Source organism: Desmodus rotundus, chromosome 6, assembly GCF_022682495.2.
Source record: "Desmodus rotundus isolate HL8 chromosome 6, HLdesRot8A.1, whole genome shotgun sequence".
In the NCBI taxonomy this organism is placed as follows: domain Eukaryota; kingdom Metazoa; phylum Chordata; class Mammalia; order Chiroptera; family Phyllostomidae; genus Desmodus; species Desmodus rotundus.
The window spans coordinates 102,459,445-102,480,613 of record NC_071392.1 but is presented as its reverse complement, the minus strand read 5'-3'; the positions used below and the strand labels follow the sequence as shown (position 1 = coordinate 102,480,613).

General features: G+C 43.3%; 1 protein-coding gene across 7 annotated transcripts in view; it reads right to left on the bottom strand.

The window, feature by feature from the left end:
• Positions 1–341: 341 nt before the first annotated feature.
• STAU1 (staufen double-stranded RNA binding protein 1) overlaps positions 342–21,169 on the bottom strand; it is a 49,468-nt gene continuing 28,640 nt past the window's right edge. For 6 of the 7 annotated variants that reach the window (XM_053926327.2, XM_053926323.2, XM_053926324.2 and 3 more), the window contains 9 exons: positions 15,434–15,532; positions 11,257–11,469; positions 9,197–9,340; positions 6,611–6,757; positions 5,208–5,283; positions 4,664–4,983; positions 3,936–4,058; positions 3,179–3,264; positions 342–1,827 (listed from right to left, as the gene is read on the bottom strand). In XM_053926327.2, coding sequence (XP_053782302.1) covers positions 1,812–1,827; positions 3,179–3,264; positions 3,936–4,058; positions 4,664–4,983; positions 5,208–5,283; positions 6,611–6,757; positions 9,197–9,340; positions 11,257–11,469; positions 15,434–15,532 — 1,224 coding nt within the window. In that variant the 3' untranslated portion in view covers positions 342–1,811. The remainder of the gene's footprint in view (positions 1,828–3,178; positions 3,265–3,935; positions 4,059–4,663; positions 4,984–5,207; positions 5,284–6,610; positions 6,758–9,196; positions 9,341–11,256; positions 11,470–15,433; positions 15,533–21,169) is intronic. The other variant, XM_024559193.4, reaches the window with a different exon arrangement.

Here is a 21,169-nt window from a genome sequence, read left to right as displayed (position 1 = left end):
CCTTCTGGTTATTCCAGCAGTCCAATCCACAGGCTGGTTTTATAGTGAAGCACCTTTTCGAGAATCTTCTAAAATTAAGAGAAAAACACCAGCCCCTTCCTCAGCCAGGCTAGAAAGCAACGCGTCACCGTTACTCCTGAGTGAGAACGCGCCTGAGGAAGGGAAGAGACTCGCGGTGTCGGGAGTCTCCTCCAGGTCACCCTTTGGGTGACAGTGTCAGGTTCAGACGACGGGCACCTCCCTTCACCCGGTGCCCACATGCCTCTGGCAGCAATGCCCCCCCATTGTGCTTCTGCGCCCTCACACCGTCCCTTTAGTTACTGCTCAACAGGACCAAAAAATGCATTAGATGTTTATTGATCAACAGATACAAAGTTTTTTCAGATCTTCAGAATTTTGCCCAAATGGAATCACAAGCATTACAAATTTTCTTTTCTTAAAAAAAGGATAGGGGGCAGGTTGGGAGGGGACCCAACCTAGCAGTAGTGGCATCTGAGAATAAATTAACAAAAAAAATTTAGTATACCATTTATTGGTGACAAACACTACATTTTACTTACATTCCATGGGGAGAGAAAATTCCAGCGTAAACAATGAATCGAAGCAGTACTTAACTCGCAAGGCTACGTGCTTTCCAGCTGGACCACGGGCAGGACCTTACCGCACACACCTCTGTGCACAGTGACACAACACCAAAAGCAAGTTTCAGAGACACACACAGGTAGGTCGTCCTTTTCAGCCCTGCATGGGGACGCAGTCAACAGTACGGGCACTCGGGAGCACGACCGCAGTCCCGCACTCGCTATGTGGGGCCACGCCCCGTAGTGCAGCGTAGCTGTGTGTCCTCGAGCCATGTGTGCACACGATTTTAATAGTCTTTAAAACAGGTCAGAGTTCATTCAGGTTGTGTCGCATTAACAAAATGAAATAGAAAAGGAGCCAAATGATCGTTTGAAGTTTAAAATCCCTAAACTGTCCAATTTATACAACTGTGAGTGACTTCATCAAGGGTTCTGAGAAGTCCAGGACTGTTCCAGCTAAACCGAGGGCACACAATTTGCATCGCTGAAATGGTCCTGGGTTAGTCCAATGGAATAATCTTTGCCGGTTAAATTACTGATAAAGTCAGTCTCTTAAGTTTCTAAACTGTGCTATATAACTAGATACAATTGAGAAACTCAAATGAAAATTTATATAGTGTTATTTCAATCAAAAGAAAATAATAAAACTAAGAATAAGTATCTCTTTTGGGAGAGAAAGCAGTGGTGACAGGTGAGTACCACGGGAGGCGGGGAGCCAGAGCGCGCTGGGAGGGTTAGCTTGCGCCGAGTAGGAAGCATTTGATTTTCCTCTGGTGCTTGCAGCTCTGGGCCGGCTGGTCTAAGGCCTCTCTCCGGCGTGGGTGTCCAGGATTTGTCCCAAAGTGTGTGAGTGAGCCGGTGTGAGAAGGGGTCCAGCTTTCTGCTTGCTTCTTTCACACAGCAAAAAAAAAAAAAAAAAAAAAAAAAACCCAAAACCCCAAAACCAAGCACTGAGGTGAGGGGGGCATGGACCTGCTGGTTTTGCAATTGAGCCAGGGCTGCTTGGCAGGCCCCACCTCCCCCCACAGCAGCTGCCGCCGAGTGGGGGCAAACCACAGCACACGCGAGCAGCCTCGGCCTCCCGCCTCTGTCACCACTGCTGTCTCCAGGTCTTTACTCATCGCGTCTCTCGGCCCACTCGAGGTATCAGAAATTCCAAATTTTCAAAAGCAGTCTCAGAATTTTCAGTATCTGTTGGGAAGTTTATAATGGTTCATGGCCAGAAGGGGTTCAGCACCTCCCACACCTTTAAGGAAGAAGAAAAAGAAAATGAGCTAGTTTGAAATGTAAGAGAATTAAAGCCATGTCAAAAAGAAATTCGTAGACACCGAGAGAAGCCCAACAGCACAGGCCCAGCTGATGGTAACTGGATTATAGCCACGCCCACGCCCCCCACCCCACCCCCAGTGTGCTGTCAAGAGGAAAAAGCAAGGAGAGAATGTGTGCACAGCATGCTATCTCGGGGGCGGGGTGGGGGCACAGAGAAGAATGAGATTATATTTGCATGAAGAAAGAAGTATCCACACACAAGAAACTAATAAAAATGCGACCTCCGGATAGGGGCGGGGAGAACGAGGTGATGGGAGACTGCGTAAGGGCAGGATTCATTTCTCACGGCATACCTTTTAAAATGACTTTGATTTTGGAATCATGAATATATTAACTACCATTTTTGCTGTGTATAATGTACACTTTTTTGCCCAAATTTATTTTTTAAAACATTTTATTTATTTTTAGGGAGAGGGGAAGGGAGGGAGAAAGAGAGGGAGAGAAACATCAATGTGTGGTTGCCTCTCACACACCCCAAACTGCAGACCTGACCCGCCACCCAGGCATGTGCCCTGACTGGGAATTGAACCAGCAACCCTTTGGTTCACAGGCCGGTACTCAGCCACTGAGCCACAGCAGCCAGAGCTTTTGCCTGAATTTTTGAAGGAAAAATAAGGATGCACATTATACACGGGTAGTATTCTGTATCTATGTAAGTGTTAATTCTTTTATTTATGCTTATGCATTAAAAGTGTAACTCTAGCCCTGGCTGGTGTGGCTCAGTGGATTGAGCACCATCCTGCGAACCAAAGGGTCACCGGTTCAATTCCCAGGCAGGACATATGCCTGGGTGGCGGGTCAGGTCTGCAGTTTGGGGTGTGCAAGAGGCAACCACACATTGATATTTCTCTCCTTCTCTTTCTCCCTCCCTTCCTGTCTAAAAATAAACAAAAAATCTTAAGGAAAAAAAGTGTAACTCTATAGAGTAATAATGATATCCATATGCAAAATAATACCATGGAACACAATAATTGGTTTTGTTCCTAAATACAGGTACATAATAAATAACTGAATTAAAAAATTAAAATGAAAGATTTTTTCCTCAAAGTCTGGGCCAAAAATGTGGAGGTGCATTATACATGGCAAAATACGGTACTCAGAATTTTTTTTAAAAGTGGAGCTCTCTGCCCCAAACTTGGAAAGCTATCCGGGAACGGGACAGGAAGTGACTGAGGCCAAGTCACTTTCACCACTGCGTTGAACAGACAGTTTGAATTTAATGCCAACAAGGAACAGAACTGCCTTTCCATGCAGATCAGCTCACTCACACAGACATTGGTCCATTTCCTGTTCTTGGCATCTCTGTACTTTGTTGGTCCAATTCAGACAGCAACTTTAAAATGTTCAGTGCAGCCTAGCAGGGGACAAAAAGAGAGGTGAGACCACAGCCACTGCTCGGGGCCACAGCACAGGACACTGGTGAGAGAGAGGCAGAGAGTCTCCTGCTGCCCAGCAAAGCAGGTGGTCCCACTAAACAACCTCCTTTATTTTTTTAATTGAAAATTCAAAGATTATCTTGGTTACATCATTAAATCAACTGTTAATTTCCTTATATGTTTCCTGCTAGTGTTTTTAACCTTACAGTAACCGGACTGTACAAATTTTATATCCTGCTTTAAAACAAAATCCAATCATGTTTCGTTGTTAGAATACATTATCTTTGGAAACATTAATGTGACGGACGCATCAGTCCCCTCAGGCGAATGTGCCCGAGTTTCTGTACACTAAGCAATCCTTCTCGGCTCCGTTCTCACAACGGAAATGTCATCTGAGCGGAACACCAAAGGAAGGGCCTTTCTACAGCCGCCTGAACCCGGGCCTCTGGAGGCGTTCCTCAACCCAGGGTCCGCAGGGGAACGACTATGTGAAGCTGCTAAGTTCTCATACACAGGATGTGACATCAGCCCAGGAAACTAAGAAACAATTTCTTCAGAAAAACCCAATCTGTGGGAAACCCCTTCGGCCATCTCCCTGGGGCCAGCCCCAGGCCGGCAGCAGGCCCGCCGTGCGTGCGGGAGAACGTACCATGTCATGGCAGGACTCCAAATCCTTCCCGATACCGTGGCTGATGAGAGGTGGCTGAGAGGAGCAATTGATAAGAGATACAAATTCGTTCTTGTTGTTTTTGGGGAAGTCTTTGTACTCAACCTAAGGGGGAAAAGAAAACTGAGCCAAGGGTCGGGCAGAGGTGACTATGAACAGGCATGGGGCTCAGTGAAAAGGGAATGACACCTCTCCCCGGGTCTCAGCCTGACACGGGACACCAACTTCTGCTCCCTCAGTACAAGACTGTCAGAGGGGCTTGCTGCTGAGGGGCACCAGGGGCTGCAGGCGGATCATGGCCACAGCTTCCAGAACCTTCCAGGAACCGAAATGTCTGCTCAAAAGCCCCAGTCTGAAAGAAGCCATGTCCTTTCCTACCAGGCAGAAAGGGCCAGCACAAGGAATCTGTTCTCACCGAAATCTAAATTTGTGGCTACCACCAGATCAGAGGATTTGTTATTACTGCTGTCGGCTTGGACATTTAAACTTTTATCATCAAAGGTCAAGGATTTTCTCTTACCACGCAGGCTTGTAATACCTTCCATACCTCTCCACCCTTCCGTAGAAGGGCCCTTTCCCCTGGCTTGTCCCACCCACCCCCTAGACAAAGAGCTCAGTTCTTCAGAACAAGGTAGGAAGTTCATTTTCTGAGAGAAACTCAAAGACAACTGTGCAGAGGCACAGACCCCACGGCTCGGTCCAGCAGTTACCTGGAATCCCTGGACTCTGGAAAGATAGTCCAGCTGCTCAGAGGGTCTTGTGAGAGGTCCATGGGGTACGTGGCCTGAAGAGATGTTATTCTTTAAAATGGTCTCGGCTGTGGGCGACGTGCCCCCATACAACAATTCACGGGCTATCATGGCAGTTACTGTGGCCTTGGCAGGATTCGGAGCTGCCCTAGTAAAATCTTTGGTGTGATGTCCTTGACTGACTCCTACGGCCTGGGCAACCTCGGGCACCATGGGAAGAATTCCAGCAGGCAGCTGCTGATGACTAAGATAAGGCATCCTAAACTCATCCTCCTTATTGCCTAGGGAGGAACACGCAGACAAATCAACACAAGTCCACACGCACTGCCAGCCTGGAAAGGTATTACAACTCCCCCCGACCTGCCCACCCTGAGCACACACATCGACACAAGCATGATGTTGAGCTGCAAGTACTGAAACTCGTTCCTGGGCACCTGCTATTAACAGGAACCAAGCAAATCCCAAAATCACATTCAGATCAAGATAATATTAACACCACACTTACTAGTCCCATTTTCATCCCCAGAGCCTGGTTCAAAAAAGGTTACTTTTCTTCCATCCCCTGGTTTCTTTATGGGTGTCTTAAAAAAAAAAAAAAAAAAAAAAAAAAGGGTTATAAGAATAAGCCAAACTTGAAAATTAGTTCCTGCTCTCTAAAGACTATAAACTCCAATTAGCATTAGTCTTTGGTTTGGACACTTTTGAAAGATCAGAAGGCAATCCGCAGAAAGCCCTCCTCCCAGAGCCTGACCACTGGTTTGCCTCTGCCACGCAGCAAGTCCAGAAGCAAAGCCTCCGCTCCCTCCCAGTGCACAGCACCCTGAGCCCCAACCCCAGCCTGTCCAAGAGACAGGTGGACCAGACTGAACGCTGGGCCTCTGTATGCAGGCACAGGAAGAGACCAGAACATTAAACCAGAAGTAGCCAGAAGATACTAGATTGGTAGAGCCCAAGGTGGGGAAAAATGCTTTTCCACTGACTCTAAATAATATTTCCTGGACCTAACAAAGTGACATTTCCAGAGATGACAAACTTAGGGAGAAATGTTACTAGATAAAAATTTTATCAAACACGGTCTTCTTTCTGAGAAGGTAAGGATGCCTATGAATGCTCTGCAAGGTTTTAGAATAAAACCCCAAATCCAAGTCCAGGATCTAGGTCGATTCTCTGCTAAGTGTCTGGGGTCCTACTTATTAACTGAATGGCCACAGCGGATGCTCTTTCTCACGGCTGACACGACTGACTGAGGTAAACGATCGGTCCTTGGTTTTGCAAGTGTATCCCGACAGAAGCATTCAGTGACTGGAGATAAGGTCAGGCAAGGCTTGGTGGGAGCACAGCTTAACAGTCTTGGGAGAAGTAAAATGTTCAATATGGGATTATTTTTATCTAGTGTTAAATTTATAAAGAAAAAAAACCCTCAAGTCTAAACTATAGATTTGGCCCTGACTCTCAAATCATACTATTTCAGCCCCCCAGAAAAACCACAGCCTGCCCCACAGAGGATGAAAGCCCACAATGACGAACCTTTTATGCAGGTTTTGGCCTCATTCTAAGAGCGCAAATGATGGAATCACACATTCATTCATTTCAAGCCCAATTACCCAGCATCTTACTAACAGAGAGGAGCAAGCTAAGCTACCCTCCAGCAAAGCATCCTAGACCAAAAAGATACTGAAACAGTAACAACTTGACTCAGAGCCATTCTAGTGGCCATAGACAGGAGACTCCCCTTCTGAGCACCTTACAATAGTATGAATGGAGAAGACGCTGCTCAGCAGGGCTGGGTCACAGCCAGAAGGGCCAAGCCTTGCCCTGAAGCTTTGCCCTGGAGATGTCAGAGTCCCCGGGATGAGAGGAGGTCCTCTTGCAAATAGAGAACAAGGACACAGAGACCCGTAGAGTCACCTTATCCTCTGATTTGAGGGCTGGTTTGGTGGGCTGAGCTTGTGGGACTTTGAAGCCAAGAATCTCCAGCATGTTCTCGGCAGCGTTGCGCTTGGCTACCTTCTTATTGGTGCCCATTCCCTCTGCGGTATGCTTTCCCACTTTCACCTGCACACAGAAGACAGGACTCATATCAGTGCTTAAACTTTCAGAGTAAAGACCGATCAGCAAGTGATGTGCAAGCCAAAGAACCCAGCACTGGTCAGAAGCCAGACAGCTCACCAGTGGCGCCCAGGAGCTGGCCTGCACCAGACTGCAAGGGCAGACTGGTAAACATGTGGGAACTGGGAGAATGTGTCATTAAAGGCAACTATTATCAAACAGTCTCGTATTATATAAGCTTATAATGAAATACATTATTTTAACAAACAGGTACTGAATATTTAAGACTAATCACTTCCTAATTTGACTACATGTCAGAGTATCTATGCTTCTCAAGTCCTTTACATCGGCTGCAGTTGTACGGTGGAAACACTGTGTAATCGCGTGCCGCTGCTCCCCTCCTCCCGACTCTGTGACCAGGAGCGGGGACAGCCACGGTGGGGTTCCACACCACCGAAATCTGCAAACGCTACAGAGCAAGACTTGAGTCATTCTGGTGAATGTCTATTCTAGACTTCAGTGACAGAGAAATGGTTAACAATGCAGACTATGCTTAAAAGCATATTAAGAAAACAAAGTCACCAAGACATTGTAACCAGTACAAAAAACTGAAAATTCTTCTAGTCTGCAAAAATTATGTGATTGAGCAGAGAAGTCACTCATACTGTTTACAAGTAAGAGACATTCTAATATGTCTTTGTTGCTTTACTTTCCTCTCACTGTTAACGTGAACAAAAATACCAACCAATATTCATGCTAGAACTACACTCATCTGTCAGCGACACGAGCAGCCCCGAGAGTACAACACTGATCGATAGTCTGATTTTATAACACTGTTGTGATGGACAGTCACAATGAAGTGACAGATATATGAAATCTACAATAAACAGTATTATACAGCCCTGGCTGGTGTGGCTCAATGGATTGAGTGCAGGCTGCAAACCAAAGGGTCGCCAGTTCAATTCCTAGTCAGGGCACACGCCTGGGTTGCGGGCCAGGTCCCCAGTACGGGGGCACTCGAGAGGCAACCACACATTGATGTTTCTCTCTCTCTCTTTCTCCATCTCTTCCCCTCTGTCTAAAAATGAATAAATCTTTTTATTTTTAAAGAGTATTATACAAAAAAAAAGTATTATACATATGTAATATGTTATTTGTAAACTGAGCTGTAAGAGCTAGTCTTTTCTTTCAGTAAAATTTATAAAACATCTGTGTGTGTACACACAGAGTGGGGCAAAAGTAGGTTTACAGTTGTGAGTATGTGAAACAGTTTACTCTTGTTATCATTTACTAATTATTATATTACTTCCTATATGAGCAAATGGAAACCTACCTTTGCCCGACCCTGTGTGGAAACCACACACACGCACTCCCCCAGCACACACCTCTCCGAAGCGCTGGCTGTTAAACATATCTGGGACACCCACAGCCTACAATCCCCTTGCAAGCTGGTATGACCCAAACCAAAAGCCCCCCGTCACAAAACTGAGAGAACCCGGGAAACCTTCCCTGGCCTGTGAGGAGGGCCTGGGGTTGAATCCTGACTATCTACCAGTCACTGAGCTCGGGCAGGTTCATTACGGATTCTCTCAGCAGCTGGTCTCCTCTTGCCTGCTGACTGGGCATGTGGAAATGCACCAGGCTAAGTGACATGCTTTAATAAGTAAACTGATTACAGAGTTAAATAACCTGGTTTTCAGCAGAAAACACTACTAGATTCAAATCACGAATTCAGCAGCCCACGTGGATATCTGTTTAATAAGCTACGTACAAGGAGAAGCCCTCTGCACTAACCTGAAGTGTCAGTGCAATCTCAGAAAAGCCGACCTGGACTCCAGATTCTACAGAAGGATTAGGAGGAGCAGGAAGAGATTGTCTGACGTAGCTATTATAAAGTTTATCTTCTGAAAAGAATATAAATCTTCAAGTAGATGTAATGAAAGAAAAAATTCAAGCCCTGGCTGGTGTGCCTCAGTGGACTGAGCGCCAGACTACGAACTGAAGGTCGCAGGTTCGGTTCCTGATTAGGGCACACGCCTGGGTTACAGGCCAGGTCCCCAGTTGGGGGCAAGCGAGGGGCAACCACACAATGATGTTTCTCTCCCTTTCTCCTTCCCTTCCCCTCTCTCTAAAATATAAATAAAATCTTAAAAAAAAAAATCTACCCACAATCCCACCACTCCAGCGCTCTTCTAAATTGACACATTGTGTCCAAGCTGCTACCTACTGAAAACACCTGCGGTGCATGTAGAAATAAGGTTTTAAGGCACCGAGTTACTGCAGCCCACACAGTCTTAACCCCAACACTGTGGACGGCAGAGAGCGGCCCACTGGACCGATGCACTGCACCCGGCCTCCTCAGGAAGGCATCCAGCCCTGGATCCCGTCAGGCTCTGAGAGGGGACAAGGTCAGAGAAGGGACGTCTACAAGCCGCACCGACCCACCTGCATCACAAACTCCCTGCGGCGTGGGAGGCCTCGCTCTGTGAGGAGCATGTACTCCGGCTCCTTGTCCTTTTTCGCCTGCTGGATCTGGGCGAGTCTGCTGATGGGGTTCATCACCTGGCCGTGTTCTGGGCCGCTCTGTACCTGAGGAACAGTTATCGCAGAGACCGTGTGCCTGTTAGTCATAGAAAGGACCTTGCCAATTCAGAGGTCAGGACGTAACAAGAGTTACTTTACATTGTTCTAATGGCTCAGAATTAATCTGCTCTTTTTAAAACTTTTTTTTAACTGAAAGATGGTAAATGATTTACTATGATTGTTCTAAAGTGATTTTAAGGTGGTCTTAGCAAACCAATATCAACATTTCACTACGAGTGGGCAAGCACCATTGCAATGTCTTTTTAACACTGTCAACATATTACACTGAATGAGAAGGTAGAAAAAATAAGAACTCTATTGCTAAAATTTCCCAAAACTCTGTACTATAAGATGGGTTCCCAGTTTTCTTAACAATGACTCAAAATCCAGAAACCATTAAAAATATACAAAAAAATAAAATAAAATTCAAACACAGAAAGAACCTAAGAATCCTATAGTGGGCACCTTCAGCACCAAGGAATCCTCACCTGCTCTGACAAGGATTTCCTGGATATATTAGGCAAAACAAAGAAACTGCAAAAACAGACTAACTTTTCTATGTGCAGTATGCCCACTGGGGTGTATGAAAAATATGGATCTTGATACCGCATGAAACCGCACTGACAACCCTGACATTCACCAATGTCCCCACATGGACCCCTGTCCCTCACTGGGGGTGGGGGTGGAGGAGTAGTACAATTTTTGATAGGTCCATTAGGATGACCCAAAACTCCAAAACAAGGTGTACGAGGAAGACTCAAAACCAAACCTGGAATTATTTATAAAAATTTCTGTATTTATTCTTACATGTTTAAACTTCTGTCCCTTTCAAAGTATTCTCCCTTCAATATACCTATCAAGACATCTTTTCCGCCCTGGTTGGTGTGGCTCAGTGGACTGAGTGCCAGCCTGTGCACCAAAGGGTTGCCAGTTCAATTGCCAGTCAGGGCACACGCCTGGGTTGTGGGCCAGGTCTGCCGTTGGGGGCAACGCAAGAGGCAACCACACACTGATGTTTCTCTCCCTCTTTCTCCTCCCTTCCCCTCTCTCTAAAAATAAATAAATAAAATCTTTAAAAAAAAAAAAAAAAGGCATCTTTTCCATTGCTCAGAAACAGTTGTTGAACTCCTGGACTTTGATGCCTTTTAGTGCTTCTTTTTTGTTTCACCTCTTCCACATCAGCAAACTATCTCCATTTGAGGGCTTTTCTCATCCAGGGAAACAAACAAACAAAAAGTTACTAGGGGCAAGATTGGGTGAGTAGGGAGGGTGGGGTACAGGGGTCTTGCCATTTTTGGTCAAAACCGGCTGAACACTCAGCGTGGTGTAGGCAGGTGTGCTCCTAAATCACCCATCGTGAAATCAGCAAATGCACTGAAAGAGTCTTCAAAAAAACCTAATTCACTGAAACCAAATGCAGCCTTTCATGACAATGCCAGCTGCTACACTGATACAGCTGGGTTCCTAGAACACTCACCTAGTGGGGAAACCCTGTACTACAAGGGGCCACCCTCATATAGTGAGATATCTTGCTCCTACACCTGCCCCTGGCCAGCTTTCCTTCCACGAATCTCCTTCACGATGTATGAGCCCAGCAGCCCATGAGACGGAGGAAGCTCGGTTCACTGCTCTCCCTGCAGGTGGGCGCTGACTGCCCATGTGATCACAGGGCTGCGAACACCCACATCCACAGACGTGTGTGCGTGGCTGCAGGTGCCTCCACTGAACCTGGCTCAGTGTCCTTACCTGGCTGATCTGGGGCTCACAAGAGAACCACACAAGGTGGCCCCTGTACAGGGTCTCCCATGCCTGGCATGTGCACATTAGCTCCCTCCACCTCCACTAGAGTCGACAGCTAATCTCTCAGCTCCCCGACCGTCACAAGGAATGAAAACACCCTCTTCATTCAGAAAGGGGCTTACCCTGACTATGGGTTTGGTTTTCTTTTTGATTCGGGGCTTCACTCGCTCCACTGCAGGAAGGGGTGGTAACTTCTTCAGCTCCTCGAGAACAGCTATAGCAGCATTTTTCTTTGAAATCTTCTTGCTCTTCCCTTCACCTTCCCCCACAAACTCCCCAACCGACACCTTGGTCACAAAGCTCTTCATGTGGGGTGGGCCACTCTCCCGGGCGACCTGTTTTAGAGGGAAAGACTGAGTGAAAGCGTGACAGACACCCACTACAACCTGCAGGGCACACTGGTGAGCGCACTACTTCACGTGAGACACAGGTAAAGGGGAATTCGGGACGAAACCCACTAGTGAAGGGAACATAAATGTCAGCAAAAGGACCGTGATCATGCTGAATGCTTTTCCTTCCCCCTTTTCTTATTTTTCAAACATTTTAGTGTTCTGGGGCTGATGAGCCCAGAACAGCGAGGCATGGAAGAAGAAAACATTTTCTACTGCCACCCTTCTGGAACAATGGCTCACATCTCCCCAGGGTCACAGACTGTCCTGAGTCTAGGGCCATCCACTGCAAACGGCAGAAAGGAAGCTGGCCCAGCAAAGCCCAGAAATAACTGCAACAGAAAGAGTTCAAGTTTAATATTTGCTCTAACCCTTCAGCCAAAACTGACCTTATTAAATACTGGTTGCTATGCAGCTGTAAAAAAGAATGAGAAAATCTCTAAGCCCTGAGTGTGATTTACTTACAACACACAGTAAGTAGAAAAAAGCAAACTGCAGAAGAGTACATATGGTACACTAACTTCTGTGTTTTACATATATGTATACATATACACACGTATATAAATAGATACATGTGTTTATATGGTGATTATTGCAAAAAGAAACAGGAAGGAGAAAGGAGGAAAGCAATAGAATTAGTTCCCTACAGCAGGTGGAAGAGATTGGGGTAGAGAGGGGACAAGGTGACACTTCCGAATATGTCTTTTTGTCTATTACTGAATTTTAGAACCCTTTAGTATTTTAAGTATTAAAAGCATAAAAATAGTCAACAAAGACAGGGGAAAACAATGAAATGGAATATGAACAGAAACTTAATTGCATATCGAAGTGATTACATGCTCACACCGAAGGAAAATAAAAATTGAATCCTACCTACATCAGCCAAGACGCCATTGGAAAAAACTAAGAGTACATTATACTACCAGGTTTCAGGACTTCCTATAAAGTTCCAGCAACTGCAGCATCATGGTATCGTTGAAGGACAATCCGATCAATAAAACAGACAATGCAGAAGCAGACCTATACATATATACATATAGTTGCTTGATTTGGGGCCAACACACCGAAGCAAGTCCAAAGCCATCTTTAAAAACATGGTATTGGAGGCCCTAGCCAGGTAGCTTGGGTAGCTGGAGAGTCATCCTGATACACCAAGGTTGTGGGTTTGATTCCCAGTCAGGGTACAAAAGAATCAACCAATGAATGGGAAAATTAGTGGAACAACAAACTGATGTTCCTCTCTCTCTCCCCCTCCCCCTCTCTCATCTCTCTCTCTGTCCTCCCCCTAAAATCAGTAATATTTTTAAGAAATTAAATAAAAACATGGTATCGGAGAAACTAGATATCCACACGAGGAAAAACTGAACCATCATATCAAACTCAACCATCAACAAAAATTAACTTGTATTAGAACACAGACCTAAATGTGAAAGTTAGCACTCTACAGCTTTCAGAAAACAGGAGAGTCCATGACCATGAAGTTAGCAAAGAGTCTGGAATACAAAAAACACCAATCATAAAGAAAATAAAAATTTCTCAAAATTAAAAACTGCTCATTAAAAAATATTTAAAAAGTGAAAAGGGTAACCTACAGAATGACCATGAGTATTTGTAGTACCTGTATCTGACAAAGGATTTATATCCAGAATATTTAAAGAACTCCTACAAGGCAATCACAGAAACACAAACTACTCAAAGAAACGCTTTAACAGGTACTTTACAAAACAAGATCTCTTAATGGCCAATGAGCATGTGAAAGAGTGTGCGTCTGCGCTCCCCAGGTGGGAACAGGGAGGCATCCTCTCCACAGGGGCCTTGACTGCCCCACAGGAAGAGGTTTGAGGGAAGGGCCCAGTTTGCGCACTCCCTGCACACTGATTTTATTTTATTTCTTTATCCTCACCTAATGTTTTAAATTATTACTTTAGCCCTGGCAGGGTGGCTCAGTTGGTTGGTATGTTGACCCATACACCGAAAGGTTGCAGGTTCGATCCCCTGTCAGGGTGTGTACAGAAGGCAACTGATCGATGCTTCTCTCTCACACTGACGTTTCTTTCTCTCTCTCCTCCCCTTCCTTCCTTCCTTCCTTCCTCCCTCCCTCCCTCCCTCCCTCTCTCTTCCTCTCTCTCAAAGAAAAAAAAGCAATAAACATATTCTTGAGTGAGGATTTAAAAACATCTTTTTACTTTAAAAGATACTTGTCACCAGAAGGCACTCCCACAATTTCTTCTGTGACCACCTGACAACTCTGGGCCGTATGTTACATGTTCCCGAGCACACGTCTGAAAGTCGAAGCTGAAACTTAAACAGAAGAGCGAGTGGGATGGAAGCAGCCTGGTCCCCAAACCCCACAGAGCCGAACCTTAAGTGGCAACCCCTCACTTAGGTTCCAGGAAGCTCTGTGACTCTCAGGCAGGGCAGTGACTAGTGTGAGCAGGTGACAAGCTTCCCAGGGATCCAGGGCCCTGGCCCCAGCAGGCATCTCTGAAAGCCAGAGGTGACCCAGGAAGCCAGACATCTCTGACTCCAACAATCTGGGTACCACTCCCTCCAATTTTTGCAAATCCATTCTGGTGCCCTAGTCATCATCCCTCAGGAGGTGGAGAGAAGGACCATTTCTTCCCTTTCCTGCAGAAGGCACCCATGGAGACCTTGTGGCTTCCTGGGGTGAAGCTCCCACCTAGTTCCCACCCCAAAATCAGTGCTGTCATTCTGTACCACCTCTGTCTCCTCGCCTCCCCTATCCCAACCTCCCACCCCCAACACAGGGAGAAAAGCTGGAAGGGATGAAGGGCAGGGTAAGAAGATGCCAGCCCTTCATGCTCTGCACTCCAGAAGGGGAGCGATAGAAACCTGGTCTTGCCTGTCAGGGCAGGGCAGGGATGGGTGTGGGGGGATGTGGGGTGGCCCTGTGCCCCATGGCAGGAAGGTAAGCACTGCCAAGCTGTAGGACAGAAATCATCATCAATCAGCTGACAGATTAAGGACTGAAATCAGGATCCAGTTTAGGGTGCTAGCACATAATATATGTAAGAAGATACATCTGTATTTTATGACAGTGAGGCATAAAATTTGGGATCACCTGTAACTGCAAAAATGCTACAAAAGTTTATGAACCACTTAAACTTGTTTTAAGCAGATGTGCCACTGTAAATTATATTTGCCTGAAGTAACAGTGTCTAAGTTTAAAGCCCTTAGGAAGACTAAGTATACGAGTATACTCTTCGTAACTCTGAAAGACCAACAACTGATAAAAAATCTGTGCTGTATGGTAAAACACAGCCTTGCACAACCAAGCATGGAAATCAGAAGAAAACAGTTTGACACATGGCAAATTCTAAGGAAAACATTTAAAAATTCTCCCTCCCCTGCCTAGTTTTGGACTCACTGTGTCTTTGAAGGACATGCACACTAAAGGTAACTCGCTCTCCATTTTCAACTAACAGCCATTAATTACCGTTTGTAGACCACAAAGTCTCCAGCACCTGGGGGACCAACAACTGGGGGAGCAGATGCTGGACGGTGACAAAGCCTATATCCTGATATGATTTTCAGGGACTACTTAAGATTCAACATTGGGGGTAAGAGATGCTTTTGACAGTCTTATGAAAATAGCAGACCCTCCCTAGAAGAATACCCATGTGCGCATAAACACAATGTTCAGCCCACTGTGGGACGCTCACAGACCCACCGCACCGTCCATGGACCATCTAGAGGTCCAAGGCTGCCTCTAACGACTCCTAGGAGAAGATAATAGTGCTTTGCTAAATATACAGTTTGAATCTTAAATTTTAAGGTTGACATATATGTGATTATGATTCTAATATGTTATTTAGGAAAAATACAATTCCAACAATGAATGTCAACAGAATTTTATAATAAAGAGTCCTAACATGTAAAATAAACTTACCTCAAAATTCACAGGCAAGTTCCGTTTAAGTGCAATCTCAAACACTTGACTTATTTCAGATTTATTGAGATTTTCTTCTTCTGATTCTCTCCCATTCACCTAAAACAAGAATAATCGTTTAGTAGTTAACTCGTATGAAAACCATCAACATCCCAGCTGTGATGATAAACCTTAAAAGCACTGAACCTTAGCTTTCTGGATCAAGTGTCAAACCAGTGAACAAGGCCACATATGCACCATGTGTCAGTGAATTTAAGAGGCTAAAAAAAAATAGTGTTTCCATGACTGGTGTGGCTCAGTGGATTGAGCACCGGCCTGCCAAACCAAAGGGTCACCGGTTTGATTCCCAGTCAGGGCACATGCCTGGGTTGCAGGCAAGGTCCCCAGTAGGGGGGGTCATGAGAGGCAACCACACATTGATGTTTCTCTCCCTCTCTTTCTCTTCCCTTCCCCTCCATCTAAACATTAATAAATAAACAAATCTTTTTAAAAAATAGTGTTCTATCAAACTTGGGTCAGGTTGTACCTCATAAACCCACCATGGACAACGCATATGTAACAGACCTCAGAGTATGTATGAGTCACCCTAATCACGGTACAGTGGACGCCACAGCTGCTTCAGAAGAGGGCCCGCCAAAGCCCTCCTCGAGGACTGACAAGTCACATTTTGGAAAAAGTCAAAATAGATCTGTGTGGGATATGGCAAGTTCAAATATAAGTCTCTCCATTTAAACATGCAGGTTTCTTATCTGGACATGAAGTCCCTGGAAACCGCTAAAAAAAAAAAAAAAAATTTGCAGTGGAACTATTATAAAAGTGCCAAGTATCTCATACTTACTGTTGCTGGCAAAATGCAAGGTGCAAACTAATCAAGTCTCCTGAACAAAGGCTGATCTCACCTTTGTAACGAGGTTCCCGTACAGACCCCGGCCAGGACTGAGACTAAAGAGGGCTGGAGCCCTTCTCCGTGCGTGCCAACAACACTCTGTGCTGTGCTGCCGTGGTATGAGCAAGAACTGGAGAAGCTTGGTAGCAGCAAAGTGCCCCCAAAACATGGCAGGCATGCAACCTGTGCTCTTCCTCACATTATTGGGACTCTTTAGTCAACAAATTATAAAACCCTATTTCCAAGATTAAAAGTGTCTGACAAGAACCCGTGGCTGAAATGGCTGAATGAGCAAGGTGTACAGGACCATCCATATTTCCTTATGTTTTATCAGGCAGATCCTATACCTACATTGGACCATCATTTTAAACTGTAATTAAAAGAAATAAAACCTGAAGTTTAAAAAAAATGAATACAATCAAGAATATAGTCCTGTACAAACATGTTTATCCCAGACACTATTTATAGTTCCTTCCCTCCCTTCCGTGACCCTAACTGTTTTCTTTCCAACCTGGCTTCCCTTCACTCTCTGCCTGGTCAACATCATTTGCATAGCATTTCCAGTGGTTTATTAAGCTAAACACACTTTTATTCTTGTTAAATCCTAAGGAGAAAGAAGGCCTGACTTTTCATGAGGAAATCCTTAAAGCCGTAAATCTTCAAGCAAGGTACCTTATAGGGCATGGGTTCCATGGAGGTTTGGTTTGACATTTATTTGTTAAATTTTAAAGTATCTTCAACAAATGGTGCTGGGAAAACCAAATATTCACACACACACACACACACACACACGAAACCTGAACCCTTACCTTACACCATATACAAAAATTAACTCAAGACCTAAACATAAAGGCAAAAATGACACAAGTCCTAGGAAACATATCAAGGAAAAGCTTCATAACACTGAATTTGGCAATGATTTACTGGATGTAACACCAAAAGCCCAGGCAACAAAATAAAAAATAAATTGGACTTCATCAAAATTAAAAACTTTTGTGCATCAAAGAACACTATCAACAGAATAAAGACAACCTACGGAATGTGAGAAAATATACGCAAATCATGTATCTGATAAAGAACTAACACCCAGAACATAAAAAGAACTCCTACAAAACTCAACAACAATAACCCAACTCAAAAATAGGGGAAGGATTTGAATGAACATGTCTCCAAAGAAGATATGCAAGTAGACAAAAAGCATGTGACATGAGGCTCAACATCACTTGGGAAATGCAAATCAAAACCACAGTGAGATACCATTTCACCCCCATAAGAATGGCCACAAAAAATAGCAAGTGTTGGCAAAGATGTAGAGAAATTGGAACCCTTGTATGTTGCTGCTGAGAATGTAAAATGGTACAAACTCTGTGGAAAAGTTTGATGGTTTGTCGAAAAGTTAAACATAGATTTACAATATGATCCAGCAATGGGACTCAGACACTGTACACCCATGCTCACAGCATTATTCACAGTAGCCAAAAGGTGAAAACCCAAACATCCATCAACAGATGAGTGGGTAAGCAACATGTAGAATATTCATACAATGGAATACCGTTCAGCCTTAAAAAGGAATGAAATTCTGCAATGTGCTACAACATGGATAAATCTTGAAAAATGATGATAATGAAATAAGCCCAACACAAAGACAAACACCCACTTAGATGAGGTGTCTAGAATAGGCAAGTGCACGGAGACAGAAGTGGAACAGAGGTTACTCGGGGACTCGGATGAGACAGGGGGAGTTACTGTTTAACAGGTACGGGAGTTTCTATGTGAAGTGATGATAAAGTTCTGAAAACGAATGATGGTGATAGTTGCACAACATTGAGAATATATTTAATGCCACAGAACAGTACACTTAAAAATGGTTAAAATGATAACCTTCTTTATGTATGTTTTATTGTAATGGTTTTTAAAGCCACAGAAAAGTATGTGTTTCACATCAAATATAACACACAGAGGACTGACAAGTTTTTGACAGCTATTTATATGAAGACTCTCCAGAGATTTTTTTAAATAAATGAACTTTAAAAAAAATGGTCCACTCTCACGCTCAGGAATTGTCAGTGAGAATGTTCTCCTTATGTGCAACCAAAACCAAAGTTGGAAATAAACTAGGTGATGAGGCTGATATACGACATCAATTGCCATGCATGTACCCAAATTTTTAATTTTTTTGTTCATCATACCAGCCCAATTAGTTTTAACTTTTATTTTTAATTATGACCTATTTTAAACATGCAGAAAAGTATAAATAATGTAACAGGCGACTGGACTTAACAAATGTCAACATTAAGTACTACTGACATTAAATTTTTTTGCTTTTTTAAGGAACACAACGATGCGCTTCTCACTTTCCTTTCCATGGCAGAGTTAACTGCTACTCTAAAATGAGACTGTGCCTTTCCCAGCCATGTTTCCTTTTTAATGGATGAAAACAGTATATAGTATAATTATGTTATGAAAATTCACATGAATTATTTTAACTGTTTGCCTTAATATTATAAAATTCAAACTTTTAAGTTTGCACTAATGAAATGCTACTTTTTTATTTTATATATTGAGGTTCCACATAAGTCTGATAGAAAACAATGGTCTACTGCTAAATCTAACAAACCCCAGGCCAGTGGCTCTCAACCACAGCAGCATTAGAATCACTTGGGAGCTTTACAAAGATAGCTGTCGGAGCCCGGCACTAGACAGGTGATTTCCAATTTTTGCAGGCAGGGCTTAGACATCCGTTTTATGTACCGTATGTTTTTTAAGTCCCCAGGTGATTTTACTAGCAACCAAAGTTGAGATTCACTGCTCTAAGCCATTGCTTCCAAAGGAATTTCAATAGGGACAAAGCAGCCAGTAAAATAAAAATGCAAAAGAGGAAACAAAGATATACATTTATTTGGAAGTGAGATTATGTTGCTCTTTTACATAAATAATTTTGATATTATCTGAATTGGACAAAATGTTGCAATGGGAGAAGCAGCAAATGACTCAAAACAAATCCACAAATACCATTCCCAGTAAGATGGGGAAAGTGTAGTAGGCCCTTAAGTCTTACCTTCATGAAGTGGGAATTACTGTTAACATCAATCCCATAGTGTATGGTTCAGCAATAAAATCTAGGCAACATTAAGAAAAGAAAAAAACACTCTGAACCATGCTTAACCCTCAGTATGCCAGGAAAAAATAGTCATCACCATTTACCATCTGGCTCCAAAAGACCCTTTTTATTTTTCTATATTTCAAGTCATTTTACAAATAACATACAGAATAAAGGATAGCAAAAACCATTTCAATAAGAATTTAAAAGAGCAAACCCAAGTTTTTATCCCAGGTTTGTAGTTTGGAAGGCATATGTACCTGAAATGGGCAAGGTCTTCATCAGCTGGCACACCTGAACCTAGAGCACAGCCCACCTGCAACGACTCCAGATTTCAAACCCATCTCCAGTGAGTTCTAGCTTATCATGACTCTGATTCTTCTTGTACCGGTATTATCAAAAGAAACTACTTTTGAAACTCATAATTTTGACTTTCTCAAATTACAGGAGAACAACCATCTTCTTTGTCCCATAACTAAAAAAATGTTTTGACTTTTACATTCATAAACTCCAAGGAAGGATCAATCTAATAATCTTTTTTTATTATTGTATCATCTATTTCTTTCCTATCATCTTTGTACATAACACTTCCTTTCGCATTTGTCCACTTATTTTGTGGACCGTGATAAGAAATTCTGGTGGCCAAACATCACAAAGAATGGAAAAATGTGGTCACACATATTTTTCTAAAAAATCAGAACAGGACAGGGTCCAGGTTCATGTTGCAAAATATTGTGTGATGAAGTTCTTTCTGTTGAATGACGAGAAGAGAATACCACAGAACTGTATTATTCACTCGCTGATTCTTGAGTATGGGAAAATTTATCTAAGGTATCATCTAAGACTCACAGTCTGAGATTCTCCTTAAACACTCAATCTCACCATCGCAATGAAGAGTGTAGAGTGCTATCTGTGTCTTTGCATTCATCTTTTGATTTCTCTAGTAACGGAAATGTCTTCCACTGTCAGTTTTCTTCTCATTGCCAGTAAGGATGGAAAAAGAAAAATTCTGAATTCTCACCTGGGTTCAATGAAAGCTAAAAGTAGAGTAAAAAGATGGTGTCTCTATGGTATCTTCTTGAAAGACAACGCAGTACACATTAGGCAATGTGATAAGAACATTGAAGGATGATGCAATAATGACAATTATTTTATTACTATATCATCTACCTAGGGATTTCATCATTCTTCTATTTTCTTATAATTTTAGTCTTGCTTATTAGCGTATTTGGGAATATATGATGAACAATACTGAAGTGGTGTGGAGGGTGACAAACAGCAAAAATGTTTCACAACTAAAAAAATTAAGATTACATAATGTAAAGATTTGTAAAAGGGTCTATGAACCCACATAATCAGTGTAAGACAGAATAAATTTTATTCTAGTTTAAAAAAAATTTTTTTTTTCTTTTCTTTGTAAGACCTCTAAAAAATAGAAGTCATGCAATGTAAAGACTTACAGAGACTGGGAAAAAAGCTCAAAAATGAAAATTGAGTTCAATGGACCCTGATCACATAACGAGGATTAAAGTCTTTGGTTTTAGTGTTAGTTCTAACAAAGTATGTCCCTGGTCCAAGTGAAGACAGGGACTTGAGACCAGGAAAAAAAACTTCAAACAGTACAATTTTTCTTTTTTAAGTCTGTGGTACTGCAAGAAAACTTTTAAGTTTGTGCCGTGGCCGATGTGGCTCAGTTGGTTCGAGCATCATCCCATGCACCAAAAGTTTGGGGGTCCGATTCCCAGTCAGG